The sequence below is a fragment of the Echinops telfairi genome, unplaced genomic scaffold (genome assembly GCF_000313985.2).
Source record: "Echinops telfairi isolate 266 unplaced genomic scaffold, ASM31398v2 ScPeMD7_7468;HRSCAF=8506_0, whole genome shotgun sequence".
NCBI lineage: Eukaryota > Metazoa > Chordata > Mammalia > Afrosoricida > Tenrecidae > Echinops > Echinops telfairi.
The window spans coordinates 35,646,809-35,674,184 of NW_022111369.1; the positions used below are offsets into that span (position 1 = coordinate 35,646,809).

Genomic DNA, 27,376 nt, shown 5'->3' on the forward strand with positions numbered 1-27,376 from the left:
TGTCTTATTTTCGGGGAAACAGGGTAGGTTAATTTGGAATCAAAGTCAACTCCTAACCAGCACCTAACAACTGGATTTAAGAGGGAAAGGAAATAAGCTAGGTGAATTTATCAGCCCTGTTATTTGATATTTTGGGAGAAAAATGAGACTTTCGACTCCCATAAAGAGTTACAGCTTCAAAACCATAGGGGCAATTCTACCTCGTCCTAAATGGTTATAATGAGTCAGCATCAATCCCATGGCAGTCAGGGAGGGAGGGAGGGAGGGAGGGGAGGAGGGATGTGATTTAAGATTAGGACAGAATCCTAATTTTTACGGAAATAAACATACCTCCTATTTTCTCAAGGAGTCAAGGTTGGCATAGTGGGCTATCCTGGGCTGCTAACTACAATATCAGTAATTCGAAACCACCAGCCAGATGAGACTTTCTGCTCCTGTAAAGAGTTAACTGTCTCAGAAACCCACTGTGGCAAAAGTCCCTAGTCACTATGAGTCACAATCAACTTGATGACTGTGGGAAACAGAACCAGGAAGAGGGTGTATGCAGACAAACTCTCAACATTCATACATTAAGGCGTCTAGGAGGCCAGAGTTCCCACGGAGGGAATCTTCACATTCAGGGACTGGAGATGTGTCCCACTCACATTCTCCTAAGTTATTTCCCATGATGTCCCCCATAATAATGCCAATTTTAAGGTGCTACTTGCAAGCACATGGCAGCTACTATATATGCTTGAAGGTCAAATGCTTAAAAGCTATCTGCCTAAAAGTTATCTACCATCAATCCCTTCTGATAAGGATCATATTGTTCCCCTGGAGAAGAGCTCAAAGATGACCAAGGTTAGGCTGCCACCTTGACTCTAGAGCCTGCCCACCTTGTTACGTTTGTGCCTTCCTGTCACATGTATGCCTTTAGTGCCTCCCCTTCCTATTGCATGTATACCCCTAGCTTGTTCCCCTTTTGCACAACCCCTTCCTGTTACATATAGGCTTACTGTGGCCTTCGTGCCCAAGATTATATAAGCTCGTGAGAATACATTACATTCTCTCTGCTCAGACCTGGTTCCTGAAGCAACTATGGAAATGAGCCCTTGTGTGCTTTATCTTGTCTGATGTCTCTTTAATCTACCCCTCAATGACACAACCGCCCCTGGACCCATACGGTTGTGGAGGCTGGTCCCCCACAGTTGGCAGTGAGTTTTGAGTTCTATCTCCCCACTTTTTGTAAGGCTTTAGAGCCGTGTGTTATTTGCAATGAAGAGGCGATATTTTTCTCTTGAGACATACAGATGAGACACTTTGCCCTGGTTTTCCTTATTGTACACTCCAGGACTTCTTTATAAATTTACAGAGCAATCAATACTTAAATGAATTCAATCAGAACACAATAAAATCAAAACTGATTTGAATCTCAAATATAAATACTAATAATGGAATTAACCATGTGTTTGTACCTATTTTGAAGCAAAATGGAAGGAGGGGGAACACGCTATAAATGTAATGAGCTATCAGTCAACACTACACAGCAGCAACAAGCATTTAGAATAGCAAAGATAATTGCATTTTTGACAACTAGCCTCCTAGCATCCCATTTGATATAAAGTTGTACCATAACATGGCTGACAGCCTACATTCCTTGTTCATTTAAACATTACTAATTTGTCTGAACAGATTACATAAATTCAATTAACAATGTAATTGTATCCTATGCCACACTACAGAAATACTCATAATATCAATTTTATGGTTTGGCATTTATGCATGACATTTGAGTATAACACTAAATATGATGAAACTTCAAAGGACTCATATGGAAAAAGTAGAAATAAAAGATAATGACATTTTTCCTTGAACTTTTTGAAGCCCCCACATGTTCTTAATCGACATTGTTTCTTCGGACATTTTGCTGATGAGTTAAACTGTTCTGAGTTAAAGCTTTTAGCTCCACCAATAAGCACCCATGGAAAGCCAAGCAGTTTAAGTCAGTAAGATTCTGCCTAAAGGCACTCAGCCCTCTTGATCCATGGGTCAATAAACCTAACTCCAACAACTACCAAAGCTACCTCACTCCATCCACCAGCAAGTGTCCTCGGCTTTCTAGTTCCATAAGTCAGCACACCTCTTGTAACTGCCTTGCTCTACTGGCTAGGGAGACTGCTGTGTCATCTGACCAGTCCCCTAGTTCTGCTGCCACCACTTCTCTGCCACACTTGGTGCTGTTGTTACTGTCTCTGGTATTACAACAGCTCTCTGTCTCCTGGGTCTAGGAGGTTCCCAACACCCTGGACTCTGAGTGGTGGTCACGTCCTCCCTTTCAAGTTCTCAGATGGCTCATTGAAAGCCCAATGGGATGATAGCAAAACTGACCAATCCCCTTGTTAAAGTTCCACACACCTTAGCAAGGTGTCCAACCCCTTTATCCCATTGTCCCACTTAATGATTTGTTGGGGGTTACATGACTATGGCAAGAAAGGTCATGTAAAGAGATCCACCTCATCACAATAGGAGAATTGGAAGAGATAAGGGGGGGGTGGGGAATCTTTCAACTGAGTAGATGAGAAATTGTTAAATGGTTAAAAAGAGTTAAGATGAATATAGTGGACACGTGGAATTGAGCAAAGGTTCTAATGCAGCCCTACAGGAGGCTGGGGAACTGAAGGAAACTCCTGTTTGTTCCTCAACATTAAAGAAGGGTATATATGTTTGTTCTACTCACCTCTATTGGGAGGGATTTCATAATGGGAAATCCTACCTGAGACCTTGTAAAGAAGATGCTCCATATTGATTCAAATGAGGAGGGAAGGAGTGGAGACCCAAAGCCCATCTGGAGACAATTGGACATCCCCTCACAGAAGGGTCACAAGGAAGAGCCAAGCCAGACAGGGTGCAGCGTAGCACCAAGGAAACACAACATTCCTCTAGTTCTTTAATGCTTCCACCCCCCCATCCCCACTATCATGACCCAGTTCCACTTTGCAAATCTGGCGAGACCAGAGCATGGACATTGGTACAGATAATAAGAGCTCTCGACACACAGAATGCAAGACAGATAAACCCCTAATGGGAGTAGCAAGACCATGAGGGTAGGGGGAAGGTGAGGGAGAAAGGGAGAACTGATTGCAATGATCAACGTATAACACACACACACACCCAGGGAGACGAACAACAGAAACGTGGGTGGAGGGAGACAGCGGACAATGTAAGATATGAAAATAACAATTATTTATAAGTTATCAAGGATTCACTAGGGGCGGGGGGTGGGAAGAGGAGCTGATACCAAGATCCCAAGTAGAAAGAAAATGCTTTGAAGATGATGATGGCAACAGATACACAAATGTGAGCCGGGAGTTTGTTTGGTTGGTTTTCTTCCATAAGTGCTACCCTGGAACCACCTGAGACGTGACTGAGCTCAGTGCTAAGTGGACAATGCCCCAGGTGTAACTTTACTGACCAGCAGAAGGCTACGTGGTTCACAGATGGCAGTTCCAGATATCATGCACAATACAGTACATGCAAAGCTATTACACTAAAACCAGCAGATAGAAAAACCCTGATTCAAAAAAAAAAGAAAAGCCCTGATTGTAAATGCAATGGACTCAACTGTGTGCTGCCTTCCTAGCTGGATCGAAAAGCTGGGTAAGAGCCCTCGTGTTTCAGTGTTTACCAGTTCCTGGGCAGTTGCCAACAGCTTGGCAAATGGGGGATGGGAAAGTGGACTATGAAAGGGACACTTTTAATAGTGCGAGGCATGCTGTGGTTTGTTTTTAGAAACCCTGAAGTCGGTTCCAGCTCCCAGCAGCCCAAAGCACGCTAGAAAGAACCACGGCTGGTCCTGAGCCCCCTCACTATGGTTCTGTGTGTGCGGCATGGGTTTACGGAAAGCATTCTGGGAACTGATGAGGGAACATTATAGGACGTGCTGATGCCCAAGAGAAGAACCCTCTTTCTAGATCAGAAAGCGATTGGAATCAGACGTCGATCTGTTGGTATACTGGTGGGAGGGGGACGATTGGGTCCGTGGAATGAGTGAACTCAGGGCTGCCACAGCAATGCAGAGACGGGTTAAATCTAGACGCATCCTTCTCACTCCTTCAGAGGCACAAAATGCTGATAAAGACTGCTCCGTCTGCCAGCAGATGTTGTCCCTGCACATAATATTAGACCACTAACACCCCTGGCCCTAGCGGCCTGCCAATGGGTCCTCACAGGAAGAGTTACGCTGGATCGGACTGTGCATATCCCATGACAGAGGCAAATGTCAAAAACGCGATGAAGGGATTGGGAGTTTTGTGTGTCAATGTGTGCCATCAAGTTCTATGACAGGGAGTCAAAAAATATTGCCACTGGGGTTCCAGTTCATACTTGCATGCACGTATTTCAAAGAAAATGGGTTTATATCAGTGGATGGTTGCAGACAAGGTCCTTCAGTAATAAATGTGTCTTCGTCTCATTGGGGTGCCTTTAAAATTCCATCAAACAGTGGCTTCCCAAGGTATCTGCTGAGCCAGGTAAATTCAAGACAGAGGTCGGCTCATGTTATGGCGACGGTTTCTTTAAGATTCCAAAGGGGACATCCTGACAGATTTTTCTCAAAGGACACAGGCCCCCACAGAAGCTTATGAAGGAAGACTGTTTGTTTGTTTGTTTGTTCGTATGCTTGAATCATTTTATTGGAGGCTCATACAACTCTTATCACAATCTACACATACATCCATTGTGTAAAGCACATTTGCACATTCATTCCCCTCATCATTCTCAAAACATTTGCTCTCCACTTAAGCCCCTAGCATCAGTTCCTCATTTCCCCTCTCCCCGCTGCCCCCTCCCTCATGAACCCTTGATAATTTATAAATTATTATTTTGTCATATCTTACACTGTCCGAAGTCGCCCTTCACCCAGTTTTCTGTTGTCCATCCTCCAGGGAGGAGGTCATATGTAGATCCCTGTAATTGGTTTTCCCTTTCTATCCCACCCTCCCTCTGCACTCCCAGTATCGCCACTCTCACCACTGGTCCTGAAGGGATCATCCATTCTGGATTCCCTGTGTTTCCAGTTCCGACATTTTAAGGACACGGAAACTGCACTGATGAGAAGGCTGGGGAAATAGCACTACAGCGTGTTTCTCCATCAGGACAATGTACCTAATCATGCTTCAAGGGCAGCAAGGACCGTCCTACGAGAAGTCCACTGGGTAACCTTACCCCATTCACCTATAGTTCTGATCTTGCCCCTTCAAGATCTTTTTGTTCCCAAACCTCAAAGGCCATTTGACAGGAACCCAGTGTTCCTCAAGAGTGCCTAAACTTGCAGGGCTTTTTGTCGTATAAATTGAAGAGGGCAAAAATCTTCAGAGAATCATGAGAGAGATGGAAATAGCACCTTCAAAAAGAGTATGAGACCCTGGGGGAACTGATCACAATGATCTACATATAACCCCATCCCAGAGGGACGAACAACAGAAAAGTGGGTGAAGGGAGACATCAATGTAAGACATGAAAAAATAATAATAATTTATAAATTATCAAGGGTTCACAAGGGAGGGAGGAGGAGAGGAAAAATGAGGAGCTGATACCAAGGGCTCAAGCAGAAAGTAAATGTTTTTAAAATGATGGTGGCAACATGTGTACAAATGTGCTTGACACATGGATGGATGGATTGTGATAGGGGTGTGTGAGCCCTCAATAAAATGACAAAAAGAGAGAGTATGAGACCCAACTAGTGGACATATTGAAGAGGATTAACTTCACATTTTTATGTTTTTGTTTAGTAAAAGTCTCTGTGATCTTGTGGCCATATTTTTGTCCTAGCCCCCATATTTCATCAGACCAAGGAACTCTTCACAACCCAGGGTGTAGCAAAGGGCCAAGAAACGTCATATGAAACAGACATGCCATGGGGCATAGCACCCTCAGAATAAGGATTGGGTAAAGAATTCAAATGGTCAAATGAAGCATGTGTTATTGAAAAGAGCAGAGAAAAGCACGAGGGTCTATCCTGCATCCCTTCATAGATGTGCACTCATGCTCAGCCTGAGCGGAGCCACGGGCAGTCACCACCGCAGCAAGTCCCACATTTCCCTGGGGACCTGAGGAAGATGCTGGTGTCACCACACAGTTTTTCCCCTCATCGCCTGAAATTGCTTCTTCCCTGATAGATGACTAGAGATGCAACTGCAGGTGATCTCTGCAAAGGATTGTAACCACACTCCTGAACCTGTACATCCGAATCCCTAAGGGTTTACTGGGATGGATTGGGCCTTCCCCTCACCTGGAAAAATTGTAAGAGACAGTGAATACTGCCCTATCGCCTAGTAGTCTGGACAGCCCACTAATGTTGTGGCTATGTAGTTATGTAACAAAGCCTAGCATGAATGGAAATGGACCGAGGGCGAAGTACTTGGACTGGTCTAGCTACCAGCAATCTGGCTGGCACAGCAGTTGAACCTGATGCCACTTCCTAAGGTGGAAAAGCTTCAGTCAAAATGAATGACAAACAGAAAGGAGAAATGATCGCTGAAAGTAACCAAACCAAAAGGAATTAAATTGAATGCCACCGCAGGGTCAATTTGGAATCACAGTGGCTCGTAGAACTGCCTGTGTTGGCTCCGAAGCCTAAATCTGAATGTTTCCTCCCCAAGAGCAGCTGGCAGTTTTAAACCACTGACCTTGCGGTTAACTGTCCAAAGTGTCACCCACGGCGCCACCAGGGCTCCTTAGCTGAAGGTGAAGGAATAAATGAATAGGTTATATAGCAGGGAACTCTAATATTATGCTGATACCTCCAGTGTGGCTCAGAGCTAGGGAATAAAATGCTCTCAGTTTTTATCAAAGCCAGAAAGAGCGAAGATGAGATAAATTTTGTAAAACCTGACCAGATCTAACGGATATCTGCAGCACTCTCCGTACTTGGTACCCTCAGCCTGAGGCATCTTTGTGCTACGGAAGGATTAATTGTTAATGAGAGTTTTAGACTGGGAAAATGATTTGGGAGGGGAAAGTTTTTCTCCACGTATGAAAGGGCCAATGCCAAGAACTTCCAAGCCCACTAATTAACAGAGCAGTTAGAAATCATTATGATCTTCTGCCTTCTCCTTTCCTGTCTAACCACTAGATCCTGCTAAGTCATCCTCGGCCAGAGTTAAATGCTAAGTCATTTACCTCCAGAAGTTTAAGAGTACATAGTTACAGGCAAACCTCTAATGCCGATGTTGAAAACCGCGAACACCGAACACGGCTTAACCTGGAGATTGGAGATTCAAGCTTACCCGGCACCTGCCAAAGGAAGGCCTACTTCCCAAAGCCCAAGTGCAATAATCACTGCCACTGAGTCAATGCTGACCCCAGCGACCCTATAAGAAAGGTAGAACTGCCCCTCTGAGTTTCTGACTGTTTATGAGAGTAGAAAGTCTTGCCTTTCTCCCTTGCAGTGGCTGGTAATTTCGAACCGCTGACCTTGCAGTTAGCAGCCACATAACCACGAGGCTACCACCAAGGCTCCAAAAGCTCAGTCACTGAAAATCCTGTGAAGCACAGTTCTTTGATATACATGGGGTTTATATGAGTCGGGATCACCTTGATTACCAACTGGGAAGACCGGAGGAGGGCTATGGTATTGTAGGGTAACTGTCAGGCCGTCAGCTTGGTGGTGCTGGTTGTTGTTAGGTGCGATTAAGTTGTTCTCAACTCATAGCAGCCCCATGTGACAGAGTAAAATGGCCCCACTGGGGTTTCTTGGCTACAGTCTTTATGGAAGCAGACCACCAGCTCTTTCTTCTGAGGAGCCCCTGGTGGGTTCAAACCACTAATCTTTGGGTTGGTGGTCAAGCACGGAACCACGAAGCCACCAAGGCTTCCTTCCAGCGTCCCTTGGGAGGTAATCTCAAATTGCTCTCTATAGTGGTTGAACTAAGTTTTCATCAAATTACACTTTAGAGATATGCAGTGACGACTCTGCTGGCTTTCAAACAAATACAAAACAGTAACAATCAAATAACCTTTGCCTTCTACAGCCCTGCCTTTAAGATGTGAGAATGAACATGCATGCTAGCCCATTGGATTGTCTCAGAATCACCTGCCACTAAGCAATTGTTATTTCAAAAACAAAAACTCTATTCTAGCCCTAAATTTTTCCCCCCATATTTCTAATGAAGGTAGTGATAAACCAACAAAAGAAAAAGAAATTTGCCAACTTTTAATTTTAATTCAAATAAAGCAATTTCAAAAGCATTCTGAAACTGGAAGGGAATATTACATATGAATTCTCCATTAAGGAGATAGTATTATATCCCCGAGTGGCACAATGATAAGGCACTCACCTGCTAACTAAAAAGGTTGGAGGTTGATGTTCACCCAGCGCTACCTCAGAAGAATGACCTGGTGAACTACTTCAAAACAAAGAAAATCCAGGCAAGAATACCCTGTGGTGCATCATCCTACTGAGAACAACTCCAAGACAGCTGGGTTAGCAAAAGCAAGTAAGCATTTGGCCATGCCAAAGGAAAACCCAACCTATAATCTTTCCATATCCACTATCTATTGAGTTGTTCTGATCTCTACAAGTAGTCAGATAAGTTCCAGAATTTTATTAATAAGGTAACCCATTAAATGTGCTCTATGCCATATCCAGAGGGTAGCAGGTACTGAGTTATATTCAGAGTTTACACTCAGAAAACCATACTAAATCAACTAGCTGATTTAAACAGACTATTAAAAACACATTGACGAAGACAAGTGGAATACAGACAAACAACAGTGTACTCTTCAAATTTCTGTCACCAAGTATTAGTGAAGATTTTCCATGAATTCCATAAACCCAGTTAATGCTGGCACAATCAATATGTACAGGTGTCATTATGGTTAGTCAAATGCCTTGGGGAAAGAATTCCAAAAGTAAAACAATAGAGGAAAAAAGGCGCTAGGAGACCTGAATTTTCTCAGAACACCTCTAAAAACAGAAATGTCACCTTAGCATTTTGTCACTTTTGCATGTGTGGAGTTAGAAAGGGGTACGGAGGTCAAGAGCTGGAGGCAGAAGAGAAATTTAGCAGAGAAGCTAAATTAAACAGTAGGCCACCTAGGTGTGGTGCCTGCTAGGTAGGGCAGTGAGTATGTTGACAGGCTGTGTTCATGCCCTATTGCCAATAGTGCTAACAACGTCAAGTCAACAAAAGAGGAATATGTGGAAGCTCTAGGGAACTTTGCCACCCTGACTGAGTCATAACTTCTCTGTATTGTTTGTGAATCACTCTCAGGTCAAGGGTAAAGGCAGGCCTTTATTCAAATAACTAACTAAGCTCTGGCAGCTGCAAGAGTTAAGTACTCAGATGCCAGCCAAACATTCTGTGGTTCGAATGAAAGAGCAAGATTCTGCAGTCTGCTTCCGTAAAGATTCACAGCCTTGGAAACCCAGCCGGATGCTTCGGCTCTGCTCCACCTACAAGGGAGTTAGGAGGGGAAACAACCCAGGCTTGGGTTTTGCTCTTCAAATGGTTGGTACTCATTGAAAATGTCCTAGTATTATTATGCAAATATAGAATGAATCTTGAGTCACAAAAATCATCATCATCATTGAAAAAATGAAAATATAAAAATTACTGATTCAATCCTGCTAGGCATAATAACTCCTGGAAGTCAGTCCATTATCAAAAAGTGTGATGGGCTTTTTGGTCCTAGTCAAATAGCCTTGTACTATTTCTCAAAATTCACTGCCATTGAGTCAATTCCAACTCACAGCAACCCTCAAGGACAGGGTCTGAGGGCATGCATTTGTCCCATGCCTGGTGTGCTAGAGCTTAAATTCGGAGCACCCTGGTTCACAAAGCGTTATGGATGGCAGTGGCAGCCCAAAATCTACTCTTGCAAAATCCTCACATAGATGAAGCCTACATTAAAATCTTTCTGATCATTAACCAAGGATGTAGATAATCTTGCCTTCAGGCAGAGTGTCTTGGAAAGTAGATGACTTCCACCCTTCTCCAGTTAGCCCAGAGAGGCAGTCTCTCTCAGGGGCTTGCCTGAGTGTGTCCATGACTAGGGATAGTACAGGGGTCCCATGGTCATGAGTCATGCCCTATCAGTCTTGCCCTTGCCCAGCGGGAAGACCCTGGACCAATCTTGTAAATGCTCTCACATAATGTAGGGGTCCCAATCATGGTCCCATTCCTGCTCCACAGGGCCCACCTATAACTATGATGTATTGATCGACCACCAACCATGAATTTGTGACAGTTTCCTTGGTTACATGGCTTATTTAATTGTGAATTCTCAAATGCCACTTTTAACCTTGTGCTAATGGCCTCCCTCGCCAGGATGATGTGTCTGTGTCTTTCTGTCGTGTTTGTTTCTTTTAAGACTTAATGTTCTCAAGTTATATTTGAGATTGGGGTCTCTCTGGTACTCTAAAACACTGGACAGGTGGGAGAGCAGCTGATGCCAAGAAACAAGGAAATGAAGTCTCTTCCTGGATCCGCCCTCAGATGCTAAGACTCAAGCTCGCTCTCTCCCTGGGAAGGAAAACCCAAGTAATGGGTTAGCTCTATGTTCTCCACTGAGGCTCAATGTTCAACAGAAAGGAGTTCCTCTGTGACGCAAGTGATTGGTGCGCCAGGCTGCTCAGCAAAAGGGGGCTCGAGCCCACCAAGAGCATCTCAGAGCAAAGGTCTGACAACTTACTGCCCAAAATCTGCCAATGAAATCTCTAAGGAGCACGTTTCTACTCTGACTCTCATGAGGTCGCCATGAACAGAGTCCACTCTATAGAAACTGAGAGGCTAATGTGCTTAATACGGAGAAAGGTTTGTTAATACATCTTTATGTTAACAATAAGGAAAAATCCTTAAACCCTGAAGAGGAAGCTTCTTATACAGCTTCTACTTACAAGCATACACATAATATATGCATTGGGTAGTTTATTAATAAAATAGTATTTCCCTGGGTTCCACTTCCAGGTGGCTTATTAAAAAAAAATCACATCGAAAAAAATAGAATACATTTATCTAAATATAAGAAGAGAGGAATGAATTTTTGAGTGCAAAAATAAAAATGAAATCATTACTTTTCCCAAATTAATCTCATTGTCAGCTCTCCAATCCTATGATCAAGAGTGCATCATTTATCGACGCATCAAGAAAGCACCCACACTCGGAGACCCTTGCCTAAACTGTAACCCTTGCTGACACTGTGACTGGCTCACCAGTGACTTGTACCACCATTGGCTGCAGACCAAAGACATGATGCTATGAAAGCAAACGATTGCACCAGCCAAGCACACAAGCACCCCAAGCATTTCATCACCTTCTGTTGTCTGTCTCTAGGACTGTGACACTGCCTCTCTAATGACTCTGGACACAGAGGTGTATCACAGAGCACACACCCTGAAATTCCTGGCCATGCAAGCCTGGAGACGGGCTGGCAGCAGAGGAGCATACCAGGCACAGTTGTGGGATGACCACAGATGAATGCCGGCTAGCTCAGAGCCTAAATTAGATCGTGCATTGTGCTTTGCTTATGCACCGCTTTTAGCATTTGTCCCTGTGGCCTGTTGAATGCCGGTCTCCCCACGGGAATCACGCCACAGTCATCTTTGGATTCCATGTCAAAGTCACATGTATCAGATGTTCAATAACTATGATCACGGGTGCTCAATTCCACAGGTTAAATTTTTAAAAGACAGTCAGTTTTGGATTAAATTGTGTCCCACGAAAGGATAAATTGAAATCCTGCTCCAACACGGAGGAACATGACCTTATTTGGAAACAGGGTCTTTGAAGTTATTGTCATTGAATGTGAGATCATACTGGAGTAGCCAAAGGGGGGGGCGGAATATGACTGTTGCCCTGCTGATTCGAATCAGAGGGTCCTTGTAGGATGGTGTAGAACTGTCGCACAGTGATTTTTACAAAAGCACACTGCCACATCTTTCTTCCGCTGAGTCGCTGGTAGGTTCAAATTGCCAACCTTTCCAATGCAGTCAAGCGCTTAACCAGTGTGCCACCAGAGCTCCTTTACTAGAGTAGAATGGGTCCTGTGCTTATGTGAATGATAAGAACGGCAGAGACATGCAGGGAAAACAGTTGTGACCAAAGAGGCAGAGGTTGGACTGATGGCAAGCCAGGAACATGAAAGACTGCCACCTGTCCCCAGCAGCTAGTAAGCAGAGCTCCCACACAGACCCGCGTGGTCAGTACCCTGATTTCCTACTCCCAGTCTCCAGTAGTCTGTCAACCAGCTGTGCTCCCCTGCTGCAGTACGCTGAGAAACAGCTGTAAGCTGCCACTGAATGAAGCGTGATGCAGGAAGGCACCAGCCTTACTCGGAGCCATTATGATTTCGCTTTTCTCCTTCCCTTCCACTGTCTTCTGGAAGAACCAGGGAAAAGAACAGAACTAGACAAGGAAGATGAATGTTGCCCCAAACAGACAAGCCAACATTAAGGGATACTGGGTTCCTATTTGAGGTGATGACAAAACTTTTAGAAACAGATCGTCATGGTGATTTGGACCACAGGATAAACATAACTAATGTTACCAAATTGTATACTTATAAATGGTTGAGATGCCAAATGTTTTGCTATGTATATTTTACAGCAATAAAAAAAAAATTAAGCTTCTCATTGTGTGTTACCTAAAGGTTTAAAGATATGATCATCAGTTTTGCAACAATACAATCATTTTATTGGAGGGCTCTTACAAATCTTATAAGAACAATACAATTTTTAAAAAGAGAAGTAAACTCAAACAAACAGAACCAAACATCAAACTCAACTCACTCCCGTCAAAATTCTGACACACATTGATCCTATGAGACAAAGTGGAACAGCCTCTTTTGGGTGTCTGAGGTTAAAAATCTTTTTTAAGAGCTGAAAGCCTCATCTTTGTCCTTTGGAGCCACTAGTGGGTTTGAACTGCTCATCTTGAGTTTAGCAGCCCAACATGTAATCCACTATGCCACCAGCGCTCCTCCAACAGATAAGAGGAGCCATAAAATCCTCATTTCCATCCAAGCTAAAGAAAATAATTAAGTGTATATCCACTCTGGTGAGCTTTTAATCCTCTTAACCTACCAAATTGAATCAATCTGAGTCCCTTCTTAAAGGAGCCCTGCTGGTTAAACGGTGGGGTGCCAATTGCCAGTTCAAAACCACCAGCACATCCATGGAAAAAAGATGAATTTGTGTAACCCCATAAACATTTACAGTCCCAGGAACCCTGAGGAGCAGTTCTACCAGGTCCTGTAGGGTAGCAATCAGTTTGAATCAACTCAAAGGCAGAAGCAGTGGGATGTGTGTCCTTTTAAATTCATGACCCAAAACATGCACCACCACCACTCTAATCCACAGGGCCTCAGAGAATTTCACCCGAGGTCACTGTTAACAACTCATTGCTTCTCCAAGTGCAGCAGAAAGCCACCCCATTCCAAGGGGAAAGCTTCATTTAGACATAAAGGGAGGTGGGATGGATTAGTTCGGTTTATTTGCTAGCTCGCTTCTGCCCAGAAGATAACCTGTGTCATACAGGGGAGATAGTACAATGCTCAACTCCGTTTGAGAAACATTGAACTAAAATAAAACTAAGTGCTTTCCTTTATTTCAGTATTTCCCCAATATTTATTATTTATGCAATATGACTCTCCAAAAGGAATGTGTGGTGGTCTGTGGTGATTCCCAATTTACTTCCAATGTATTTTGTGGGCTACCATTAACACTCAGCAGGAGAGAGTGTTTTGAAGAGCATACTTTGAGAAGCCCCTGTTAGAAGAAGGTGTCACTGATAGACACCTCAATAATAAGTTTGTAAGTCCCAGAGGTCCAATTAACCTTATTTTTCTTTATTTTTTTATGCTTTAACTTAAGGTGACCAGACGTCCGCTTTTGACGGGACAGTCCCGCTTTAAAACGTCCCGCGGCATTTTTAAAAAGTCCCGATTTTTTAAAAGAATGCGCAACAAGGTAGGAATGGTCTATTTCCTCCCTACAGACCAAATTTTTCATCAAGAACCCCGACCCCCAGTCAATGGTGTCCCGCTTTACCAATGTTAAAATCTGGTCACCTCACTTTAACTACAGCTTTAAAACCAAGAGCAGCCACTTTTAGATACAAGGCCTCAGTAAGGAAAACAAGACCTCTAAAATCGCATTAGCCCACTAGCAAGAGAAAGTCAATAAAACTCAGGCAATTGCTATTTTTGCACAGAGAAAAGAGGTATGAGTGATCCTAAGCCTACTGACGGCATTGCCTCCACCTATTTTGAATTTAAATTGGTTGCAACTCTATCCAATTTGAATATTTTAACAATGATAATGAATAGGATGACTTACCAACAGAAGCGGAGCTTTTAAGACTTGACTCCTCTGGGACTCCTTTCTGAATTCGTAATGTAGCCCACTGTTCAGAAACAAAAGGCACTCATTTAAACCATTCGCAGATACAGTTTTAAATGCTTACACTTCACCTGTAGAGGATTCCTAAGAGTTAGCGTCTCTACTTGAGGGCATTGAGTTTGGTTTATCAAATGTGGAATTAAAAATTAGACTGGGGGTGCTATTTGATTAAGGAGAAACTCTAGGTGAACTCTAACTGATAGAGCAACATTCCAAGACTCAAATATACTTACTGATTTACTCTAATATCCAACTAGTGTATCTCCAGGGATTTCTACTCCCATTAAGTTCCAGTCATGGAAATGTGCAGGGATAGTCTCCCCTTCCCTATATAGTAGCTATGGGTCAGAATTGACTCGATGACAGTGAGTTAGTGTAACTGCAAAGTGGGTCACTCGCGTGGCTGCTAACTGCAAGGTCGGCAGTTTGAAACCACCTGAAGCTCAACAGGAGAAAAAGGAGGCTTTGCACTCCCATCTTACAATCTGTGTATGATACGTAAATGATGTGCCAATAAAACTGTTGGTGGGGGGGAGCTACAATCTCAGAAACCCACAGAGGCAGTTCCATCATGCCTTATCTGGTCGGTACTAGTCAGACACAGTGAGTTTGAGTGAAATCCTTTCAGGACCTGAGTGGTGAAAGTGGTTTGCACTAGGTTGGCAGTCTGAACCCACACAGCATAGCCAGCCACAGGGTAAGCAGACAGGCAATCTGCTTCCAGAGAGACTACAGCGACAACAACAGCAGTCTGAACCCACACAGCAGAGCCAGCCACAGGGTAAGCAGACAGGCAATCTGCTTCCAGAGTGACTACAGAGACAACAACAGCAGTCTGAACCCACACAGCAGAGCCAGCCACAGGGTAAGCAGACAGGCAATCTGCTTCCAGAGAGACTACAGCGACAACAACAAACCTCGATGGAGCAGGTCACTCTGTCACACCATGTGTCAGTTTTTCCTTTAAACCCCTCGCACCTCCAAGTATCCCCAATTAAGCACTTCTTGATAACACCATAAAACATGAGGTCAAGAGTACAGGGTATGAAGTCAAGACTCTCTGGATTTAACCCCTCCAGGACTGTTTCATTGCCTGTAAAATGAGGCTCGTAGTTCCTGTCTCCTGGGGTTGTTGTGAGAATGATATAACACCTGTAAAGACTCAAACACAGAGCTGAAATAAAGATAACTATTGGTCTCATATTCAATTTGACTTCTGTGTATTCTCTCTGGAGAAGTCCACATGCATAAGTGCTTTTTGGTTGCAGCCTCGGGTATGGATTAGAACTCAATGTAAACAAAACCAACATCCTCACAACTGGACCAATAAGTAGTATCATGGTAGAGGAGAAAAGATTGAAGTGGTCAAGAATTGCACCCGCTTGGCTTCACAATCAATGCTCATGGAAGCAGCAGCCAAGAGATCAAACGACCCATTGCTTTGAGTAAACCTGCTGCACAAGACCTCTTCAAAGTGTTGAAAAGCAGGGATATTACTTGAGGACCAAAGCGTGCCCGACCCTCATATGCATGTGAGAGTTGGGCATGAAATAAGACCCAAGAAGAATCGATGTGCTGCAGAAGAATATTGCTTTTGATATTTCAAGTACCATGGCATGCCAAAAGAAAAAGGAAAGAAAAACCTGTCTAGGGCAAAGCACCGTCAGATTGCTCCTCAGAAGTGAAGATGGGGAGACTTCATCTTGTGTACTTTAGACAAGTTTTCAAGAGACCAGGCCCTGAAGGAGGACATCACTCTTGGTAAAGAAGAGGCCGTGAAAATAGGTAAGGTCCCCACAGATGGAATGACACCGTGGCTGCAGCGCTGGGCTGACACAGAACAGTTGGGAAGTTGGAGCTGACACCAGAGAATGCTTCTTCTCTTGTGCAGAGGACCAATAGGAGTTCAGAACTTGATGACGCCTAGCGAAATGACAACATTGTTCTCACAGCAAATAAGGCCCTATGAGGCGGAAAGCACTCAGAACCAGAATTGCCAGCAGCAGAAAGAAGCAGAATGAGACTTGGGAATCACTGTGGAGATGGATCAGTCCACGGTGTCACTTAACCAGTTAAGAAGCTTCATGCAAAAGTTATGAGATTTGATAGAATTTGAGAACTGGAAAATCAATTCCCTTTTGGCTTAAATGTGCACAAAGGAGTTGAATGAAATAAACCAAGACGTGTGTTTTGATTTGTTTATTTTTCTTTATACTTTTTTTTACATGTTCAAAATTAACATCAGATTTCAAAATCTACACATGAACTTTTAAACTCAGCCCACCAGAGGTCCCCAATGGCTATTTTTCTAGTTTAGAACCGAGGTGATGAAAACAGTATTTAGAAGATTAAAATTCTAGAAGCTAAAGAAGTTTAAATTGACTGATTTGAATGGGATGGGAAGGGAAGGCTTTGTAAATAATCACAACCCGGATGCAAGCCAGGAGCCCTGGTAGCATAGTGGATTACATGGTGGACTGCTACTTTCTGCTCCGATAAAGATTTACAGCCTGGGAACCCATCTAGACAGTTCTACTCTGTCCCATACGGGCGCTGTGAGTTGAGATCAACTTGACTGCAGTCAGTGTTGGAGGAACTTAAGCACCCTTGAAGGGATGGGGGGAAGAGGAAATGTATTAATATGTCAAAGATGAAACTTCAGTCATTGGTCAACTCAATAGAGTTAAACAGAGAAGTGACAGATAAAAATTGATCAAGAACGAATACCCTAAACATGCTCCTGAAGGTCAAGGCATGAGGATTCATCCGGACCCTTGCACCATAATCCAAAGAGCCAAGCATTCACTTGCACTTAGAGAATAGTCTATAAATAGAGCTCTAACCGCCAGGGCAGCACATGGCAAGTGACTGAGGGGGAATCTTGTTGCATCTTTTTTTGCTTTCCTTGCTAATTTGGTCCAAGAGATCTCAAACTTGGAGTTGACACCCTCCCATCTTTTCTCAACTGAGGTCAAAGATTTCTTAGCCAGTTTCCTATAGACCAAAAAAGAGATTTTTAAAGTATGTAAAAACAATCATTTCAGCACCCCATTTTTTCAATTGTGGGTGTGTGCTTTTTGTTTTACATAAATGGCACATACATGAGGCCAAGACGATTATTCCCTAGTCATTCGTATGATGAAAGGTATGTGTATTTTGTGGCACCCCCCTCCCCAAGAGCATGTGCTACACACAGCCCCTTGTTCGTTCTGCTTCCAGATAAGTTGCAGAACCCACAGCCTCTCCTGAAATGCTAACTCCAAAGGTCTGCCCGACAAAAACACAGTTATGCTGGTCAAGATCGGCAGAGTTCATGGTTGGAGAAAAAGCCATTTGGTACCAAAGGGAATTTGCATTGAAAAAAAAAAACATTTTTTTCCTCTTTAGGCTTATTCTCCAGTGAAAAGGAAACGGTGGTTATACTTTGTAGCCAGAGAAATGCACAGAACACGTCATCCCATGCACCTGTTAAAATCCTCCTTTGGTCAGCATTCCCATGAGATACAAATATCTCCACATATTGACCCATTCAGTGGGGCCTGTCACAAGTCTTTCCCCACACCTTCTGAGCACTAATTTTCCAATCACGTTCCTTCCGAATCTCTTGACCACCCATCCAAACCATTGACCACAGCCTATAGAATTGAATATCTGACCAACTCTCCTTCCAAACAAAATAAACCCCACGTGCACTGCTAAACGCTGTGTCTGCTGCCTTCCAGGGAGGTCCCAGCAAGAGGCTGCAGCACTGCCACCATCCGTTTCTGCGTGGAGGCTGAATATTGCACAGATCTGTACTGTAAACCAAACACAAGTTTTCTCTTCCTCAGACAACTGATCACAAAAGGACTCCCTGAGAGTCTATAGGTGCAGAGCAGACGCAGAGAGGGAAGGGAAGGTGACAGGTGTAGAGAACATGGGCATTTTGTCCACTTCAAGGAATTTACCTGTGCCGTTGACTCTTGCTTCAGCCTGATCTCATACGTACCATTTCTATCCAATGATTCAGGACTACTGCTTTGCAAGTCTGACTTTATATCCCTGTTGGTCAGACACCACCAAGCTAATGATAGGGAACCCAGGCTGCACATAGCGACCCCTGGTTCAGCAGTGTCTCTCTACAAGACCCAGCAACAAGCCAAAAGCTGGTTCTCCGAAAGGAAAGTAGTTACCTGCAAATTAGATGGCAAAATTGTGCTCTGAAACCCGGAAGTTCTGCACTGTGGCTTACCAGTCGTGGCCTGCCAAAGACTCCACCTAGCATCTCTACCTGCCCCTTCCGAGCACCTCTGGATGCAGCAGGTGGATCACAGAGCCCCCGAGGGGCGTGGTTCGCACAGCAGCCTGAACCTATGGCAGGGCCTTCTCTTGTTCTGGGCCCCACTCAAAGCTGGCAGCTATTTGTATCACTTGATAAATAGGCCACAGGCGTACATCCAAATTTAGGATGCATTGCCTCTAAAATCCAAAAGAGGCCCACCAGGCACCTTTTTAGTGTGGGAGGGATCAGATGCAACAAGTTACCCTTCACTTTGAGAACTGGAATATCTAAACATGTTCCACAGCACTGTGCCCCTAGAAATTTCACTGAGGTGGAAGGCACTTGAATATTTGTCAGGTTCATGTCCCACATAAACGTCCTACCATTAAGTCTAGAGTCCTTGATTCTTCTTTCTTCCTATGTCCGATTAACATAACGTCCTCAATGTCAGGGACCAGTGTGACATGTCAAAGAAAAGAAAGGCGATCAAGGTCCCTGCAAACTAAATGAGAATGTAGAATTCAAGAGCAGACATGCTACTGAGGGGCAAGGTTGTGAAGGAGTACTGCTGGCCTTCTTAGCTAAAGGCAGACTGTTTCTGGTGGCCCTTTGGAACCAGAGGGGGGGGGGGCATTGGCCAGATCAATAACTGCACACCAGGTCCCAGGAGAAATATCCATTTGATCAAGCAATTAAACCACATCTGGAACAGGAGCTAGAATTGGAGTCACCACCAAATTTATGATAATCACGTTTATGATAATCCATATTCTTTTCCTAAGATCCATCTGTTTTTTGCACAAGCCAAATAGGCACATTGACAGGGGGTGTGGTGAGACTCACCACCCCTGCAACTTTCAAGTGCTTTGACAGTGGCACTAATCTCTTCAGTACCTCCAGGAGTGTGGTGTTGCTTTTTATTTTCTAAACAGCAACAACTCAGATAGCTTCTATTTGGCTTTTCCTACGACAAAAACCTTTACTCTCTAGGTCAGCAATTCAGTGTGTGGGTTCTGCCAGTGGCTGAGTACGTCTATTCCTATTTGGAACTAGGGAGGTCACTACTGGAGGGGTCCACAAGACCAGTGGTTCTCAACCTTCCTAGTGCCTCAACCCTTTCATACAGTTCCTCATGTTGTGGTGACCCCCAACATAAAATTATTTTCGTTGCTACTTCATCACTGTAATTTTGCTACTGTTATGAATCATAATGCAAATATCTGATATACAGCATGTATTTTCATTGTTACAAATTGCACCTAATTAAAGCATAGTGATTTATCACAAAACAATATGTAATTCGACATTGTGAATATTTATTAATAATTACAAATAAATGAAATTTTGTCTTGAAGCATGGTGTAGCATGGGTAACAGTCTTAATATAACAACAGTAAACTACATTGCCACATTTTGTGACAGTATGCATAAAAAGCCAAAGTCAATGCGAAGGTTGAGATAGCTTCTTTCTCCCAGATTAGTATATCTGCATGTGGGCGGACCGGCCTGGAGACAGAGGAGTGTCTCTGTTCCTAAGACCATCGGAAATATGTGTTTTCCGATGGTCTTAGGCGACCCCTGTAAAAGGGTCATTCGACCCCCAAGGGGTCACGACCCACAGGTTTAGAACCACTGAATTAGACCCATATGAGACAACCTGAGCTCACAGCCCATTAATAACCAGACCTCTATGTGTCTTACCCCAACATGCCCCTACCCACAATGACATTTTGGGTTCCTGAAATTAGTGACAATTCAGAGCCAGTGTCCAGTAATCCCTGAAAATTTTGATTATTTCCTTTTCCCCAATGAACAATCACTCTTGTAAAAGGCTGTAAATCCCTCTGAGGTGGGCAGGGAGAAAAATTAACAGTATAAATTTTCGGTGGTGTAATGGGGTCTTTCCTTAAAAGGACCCAGCCCCACTTCATTCAAGGAATTGTGGGTCTGTAATCTGGCTTAAGTCTGGCCATTGACTGAGGGACCATGATTCAATGCTCATGATTCACAGAGTCTATATGATAGGGTAGAACTACCCCTGTGGGTTTCTAAGACTATGTAACTCTCTGAGTGTAGAAACCTCATCTTTGTCCCATGGGGCAGGGGGCGGGGGGCAGTGGGGGCAGGGGTGTTCCAACTGCTAACCTAGTAGTAAGCAGCACAACCCATAACTACTATGACACCAGGACTCTTCCACTGGAGAGATGTATCCTAATGCTGTGAGGATAGTGCCCATTGTCCAACGTGACTTCATGTACACCAAAGAGGCAGTCTTCAAGAATGCTGGGTTCCCTTCACAAATTTGTTCCTCATCATTGTTCTAAAAAGTGTGTCCTCTTCATGGGTGGATCTGTGAGTCCATCTAGATAAACCCACTCTCACAGGCCAATTTCTCTAATTCAAACCATACTTTCTATGGTGCAGCAAGGCAGGTCTGGGATCTCAACTTGATTTAGCGTAGGCTACCATTTAATCCATGCTTCCATATACCCACTAAATAACCTATCATATAGTTTCCTAACCTCTCAAGCTTTAAGACTAAAGAATCTGTGCTTTGCTTAGTGGGCCCTTATCAATGAAATAAGGTCAATCCATTTTGATGTTGCTTGCACCATTATCCATCTCACATCCTTAGTAGCCATGCCCACATTCACTCTCAAGGTTCCTGTATGTGTTGGAACAGCTAAGCAGTTCTTTTGGAAGATTGCATAACTCTCTTTCACCTTTGGAGATTCACTGGGCCTAGTCTAGAAGCAAAAAATGTATTGTGAGAAGCACACCAGCCTGTGTGATCCAAAGATTCTAAAGAATAAAATCCAAACCCAGAGGAGGAAATAGCACCAGAGTCTAAATTCTAAAAAAAATCCAGTTTTCAGAATACTACGAATGGTAGTAGAAGCCCCAAATCCATTTTCAGGGTCCCTATGTGGTTTGAATCTCCAGTAAATCCCCACTGACCATGATCTACAAAAGTAAATAGCCTTACTATCAGATAAAGAGCAGTGTAAAGTGAGTTTTAACAGCTGTAGTTAGGCTGGAATGTAACACTTTGTTATCAGATCTCCCTTTTGACTCATTTTGAATTGATTCTGGTTTTTCAATATCTTCTGCTTCTTTTCAATTGAGGCTTTTTTTCTGCTATATTTGGTCGTTATTGCTCGGTCCTTTTTTGCTTGTTTTATCTTTGTTTTGTGTGTAAGTCAGGATGAGTGAATCTATGAAGATAGTAAGAGGATTAATAATTACTTGATGGCACAGAAGGTGATGGTGGGGAGGGGGGCAGAATCAACAGCAATGGGTACAACAAGGAGATCCAGGCAACCACAAGGAACAAACCAGTTTGCTCACAAAATGGATCTCCAGTCCATTCTACCTGCACCAAATATCTTTCTGACCTAATAAATTAGTTAGCAAAGAAAGAAGTTCCTGATACTGCCACCTCTTTGCCCTCCAAGACAAATGATATATGTTCCAGTAATTAGAAAATTGGTCTTTTTGAGAGTTTGATTAAAAAGGAATTATGTCGTTGAATTTCTCTGCATTCTGTTGTTACTGTGTGTCTTCGAGTTCGTTCTGACTCACAACAACCCATACAACAGAACAAAGCACTGCCCAGTCCTGCACCAACCTCACAATTGTCATGTTTGAGCCCATCGTTGCAGGCATCGTATCACATTGTACCTAGCTGTCATCAACTCACCCCCAACTTATGGTGACCCAATGCTCAACAGAACCAGTCCTGTGTTGCAAAGCAATCACAAAATCATTTCGATCCACAAGGTTTTCACTGGCTAGTTTTCTAAAGTAGACCACCTGGCCGTTCTTCCTAGTCCACCTTAATCTAAAAAACTGAATGTAACCTGTTTAGCAACATAACAACACACAAGCCCCCCTGGCAGATGGGTGATGGCTGAGCATGAGGTGAATTGACTGGTGATGAGCTCAGGTCTCCCACATGGAAGGCAAGCGCTCCACCACTGAACCATCGCTACCTTACTCTTTATCACTACAAAACTCAAAACTCACTGAGTCTATTTCAATCCACAGCAATCTGACAGGACAGGGTAGAATTGCCCTTGCAGGTTTATGAGATGTTACTCTTCACCAGAATGGAAAGCCTTGTCTTTCTCGCATGAAGCAGCTAGTGGTTTCGAACTACAGACCTGTAAGTAAGCAGCCAAAAGTATAACCACTATACTACCAAGGTCCCTACAGAAGTTGAGGATCGGTTTTCCTATTTCTATAAAGAAGGCTATTAGAATTTTGATGAGATTGGGTTGAATCTACAGATGAATCACATTTACCTGTAAAAGGACAGGTTGGTTGTGAGAGCCCACCTAGATGCACAAAAATTAAAACTTGGGCTCCTGACAAATTGAAGACAGCTCCTAGACTATAGTCAGTCCCCTTCCATTGAAACAGTAATTTGTCATGCTGAAAGCAACTAACTGGGCTATGGAATTAGCCTTGGCGGTTCTTGAGCTGGACCTTGCAGCCTACAAGGCAGACGGGCATCAGCACCTAGAACGGAGGGTGTGCCATTAAGTGCTATGTTAGTCTGGGTACTTTAGAGAAACAAATCCACAGAAACTCATGTATAAGAGAGAGTTTTATATAAAGGGTAAGTGCGCAACAAGAAAATATCCCAACCCAGTGCTGTTCAAGCCCACAAGTCCAACATTAACCCATATGTCCAACTCCAATCCACAAAGTCCTCCTCCATCTCACAAAACACACACAATGATGCTGACAGCAGGAGGAAAGCCGAATCAGTGAACGTGTAAGCACCTCAACGCTGGCAGGGGTCTCCAAACAGCTGCTCCAGCACCCAGGGCTACATCAGGGTATGTCCAGGCAGCTTCTCCTTGGGGATGTCTTGCAGGAAGTGAGCCTTGCAAGCTGAAGCAGGTAACTGGCTAAGGCAGCTGCACCCTGGTCCGACCATCACAAAGCGAGAGACCCAAAAACTAGAAAGGCGAGGCTCACAGAGCCATTTACCTCTCCGCACTTCAATTAACCCCACATGTGTTGGCACAATAAAGTTTATATCAGGTGCCTAGAGTCTAAATCCTGGGCTTCTCCATGACTGGATTCAGGGCAAGCATTTCAGAGTTCTGAGAAAGAACAAACACCAGCTAAGAAGATCCATGTGCAAAGAGTGCATGCTCAAGGCCGCCTATTAATGAAAGCACAGCACAGCGTGGCCAAGCTCAATGTGACGTCAATGAGAGGTCAAAACTGACATATACCGCCTAAGTTGAAACAGCAGAAATAAAAGTGAACAGTTGAATACAATGTCAAAGAAAGGGTTGAAAGAGAATCACAAAGAAAAAATCCAAGAACGTGGCTCTTAGTCACCCTTCAAGTCTGGACCAGAATTTCCCCTTCCTGGCTCACTTCTCAGCCAAGCGATAAACGAGTCTACATGGGGAACAATAACACTGGTTAGGTCTGTACACCTCAGTCTAATCAACCACCATGAGAAGGGCGGCATTTACGCAAGGACAAAGTTTAGAAGGGTTAGGAAAGAAGGAGAAATGGAAACAAAGAAACAGGTAGGAAGCGGGTATACTGAGAGGGCTGTGATGATAAGATGAAACAAGATGTGTATGATTTATAGAATGGAAAACGGATTATGTGCTCTGTGAACCTTTACCAACGCATAATTTAAAAAAAAAAAGGTTCAATCAAAGCCGTGGCTTCTGAGGGAATCTGCTGAGCCCGTTACTTTCAGGGCAGAGAGGTCAGTTCGTGGTGACTGTTAACTTGGGACTCCAGAGAGATCATCTTGCTAGATATTCTCCAAGGACACAAGACAGTCATGGAGGGCCGTTAGGAAGAAGCTTTGCGAGGGGTGAGAAAACTGGATGGGTGAGGAAAAGGGCAGGAGAGCGGTACTGAGGGATATTCTTCCATCATGACGCTCACTGCACCTGCTCGTTTGAAGGGATTGTCCTCCGAGGATTCCTCTGGGAAACCTTACCCCACTCACCAGACAGTCCTGGTCTGGCCCTTTCAGGCTTTTTTTTTTTTAATTTATTTATTTTAATAGTTTTATTGGGGCTCATACAACTCTTTAGGTGCCACAATTCAAAGAGCATTGAAAGGCAGATGATTTGAGTCCCCTGAGGATCCCAAAGCTGCTGCTTTGATGTGGCGGAAACTGAAGGTGAGAGATGGGAACTGCCTCCAGAAGAGCATAGGCCACAGGAGGGTAGGCTGAGGAACAGCAGCTTCACAGTTTGAAGCAGTCACTGAGTAAAGCTTTCTTTATGATTTGGTTGCGACTTGAGAGAGAGAAGCATGGAAACCGGGAGCAGGGAGGAATGGGGAAGGCAACGGCACATTAACAGGATTGCCATGATGAGACGAAGTGAAACTCACTCACTGCCATGGAGTCGATGCTGACTCGTGATGACGCTATAGGACGGGGTAGGATTGCCCCTTGCCGGTTTCAGAGACTGTAACTCTTCACAGGAGTAGAAAGCCCCCACAAAGCTGCTGGTGGTTTCTAACTGCTGACCTTTTGGATCGCAGACCAGTGAGTAAATCACTATGCCATAAGAGCTCCTGTGAGCTGAAATAAAATGTGAACCACTGTTGAGTGTGAAACTGATGGCCTGCTCTGTAAACCTTCACCTAATCCACAATGAGTGTCAAAATGAAAAGGTCTGATGACCTACTTCTGATAACCAGCATTGTAAATTCTATGGAGCACAGTTCTACTGATACCTATGAAGGCACCCCGAGTTGGGATCTACTCCACACCACCTGACTAGTAAAGTTGGAGGAACAGGCTGCTAAGACCTCATTGTAAATATAGTCTTTTCATGGCCACAAACCCTGACAGAGCACCTAACCTACGTGGCCACCTCCAAAGATGCTTGACTTTTTAACTCATTTAAACCGCATGACAGCTCTATGGGAAATAGGAATTACTGTTCTCTCTCTCACTCTACAGATGAGGGAAATGAGGCACAGAAGTAGATGACCTCCCACGGTCACATATCAAGAAGCAGAAAACCATAAAACACAGTGCTGCCAAGTTGCTTTTGACTCATAATGACCCGGAAGGACAGAGAACTTCCCTATGGGGTTTCCAAGGCCACAAATCTCTACATCTTTCTCCCTTGGAGTGGCTGCTGGGTTCTGGGTTCAAACCACACTGTCTTTTTTGGTTAGTCACCAAGCGCTGAACTGCAGAGAAGCAGAAGACCAATCCAAACTCAACTCCGACTCACAGTGACCCTACAGGGCAGGGTGGAGCTATGCCTGTGGGTTGCAGAGATGGTAAACCAGTGAGTGCTTCTCAACCTTCCTCATGCCTCGACACAGTTCCTCATGTGGTGGTGACCCCCAACCATAAAATTATTTTCATTACTACTTCATAACTGCAATTTTGCTACTATGATGAAGCAGGTGACCCTGTGAAAGGGTCATTCGACCCCCAGGTTGAGTGTCGCTGTAATCTTTATAGGAGAAGAAAATCTCCTCTCTCTTGATGGTGCAACTAGTCATTTTGAACATCTGGCCTTATTACTGGCAGCTGACTGTGTAACGCGCTCTGCCATCAGCGCTTACAGAAAAGTAGAGCTGGAATTAAATCTCAGTAAACCTGAACCCGCAGCTGTAGCCTCCCCAAGATACCAGCTTCTCCTCGGTTAGCGCATGCTCATCTCCTAAATGGAACTCAGGAAAAACTGACTGTTTCTAAACCTCAAACCACACCTTTTCTTCGTACCTGACAGGGCTATTGGGGAGCTCTGTTGAGATAAAGTCCTTTATCATGTAATGAAACCCAATATAGGGATAAACTACAGTTATTCTCTGCAACGCCTACTTCCATCTAACTACTTTCTGGGGAGACACCAGGTCAATGAATACCCATTTTCAAGTGCACTTAGTTAGATAAAATTTCCATGACTCCTCAAAAATAAATCAGATATGTTTCTGCCAGGCTGTAATTAGTGTCTTATCATGAGCGTACGTTAGAACACAGATAGTGCCTTTCTGGACAAGCTGCCCAAGTACACGCAGGAACCTCTGAAACCTAGGGTTGTAAAAGCTGTGGAGAGTGGATGAAGTGGCGGCTGCACCCTGTGTTCCAGATAAAGGCACAATGGAGGGGTCCAGCGGTCTCAGCCCACGTCCCTCCAGCTCGGGTGAGAAGTCGAGATGCTCTCTGGCGCTACCACGGAGGTAAAACCCAACGCGGGTACCCCGCTGGACCACTCGCTAACGGTTCCTGCCTTTGGTCCCCCCACCGACCCGGTTCTTCGGAAGCCTGAGAGGTGTGCGGCCCCGCATCCTTCTCGCTCTCACCTCTAAAGTTTTCACCAGGAGTTTCATGTAGAGCTCGGAGATGCCCAACGACACCCCGAAAACCGAAGGCAAGAGGATGAGGACCAGCACCAGGGCGAGCCAGATGCAAAGGATCTTCCCGGCGAGCTCGGCGCCCTCCATGGCTCGGCGCGCCTCCTCGGAGCAGGTCCTCGCAGCGGATCGGGGCGCGACGGCGGCCCCGGCTTGCAGGCAGTCGGTTGGGGCGCTCCGGGAACTGGGGCGCGAAGCCCAACTCTGGGGAGTCGGCGCGGCTTTCGCGCGGCGCCCAGCACTGCGGGCTACAAAGAAGAGGGGAAGGAAAAACACGTTCAGAACTCTGGCAATTTCCCCTTCCTCCCTCCTCCGGCTCCTCCTCACCGCCGCGGGGTGACTCTTGCTCGGCTGGAGGCCCGGGC

General features: G+C 44.4%; 1 protein-coding gene across 1 annotated transcript in view; it reads right to left on the bottom strand.

Annotated features, from left to right (window-relative positions):
• Positions 1–27,255, bottom strand: part of GPAT3 (glycerol-3-phosphate acyltransferase 3) — a 94,373-nt gene extending 67,118 nt beyond the window's left edge. Inside the window, exons 1-2 of the mRNA XM_004703408.2 lie at positions 26,961–27,255; positions 14,315–14,381 (exon numbers count right to left, since the gene is read on the bottom strand). Coding sequence (XP_004703465.1) covers positions 14,315–14,381; positions 26,961–27,101 — 208 coding nt within the window. The 5' untranslated portion in view covers positions 27,102–27,255. The remainder of the gene's footprint in view (positions 1–14,314; positions 14,382–26,960) is intronic.
• Between the last annotated feature and the right edge of the window lie 121 nt (positions 27,256–27,376).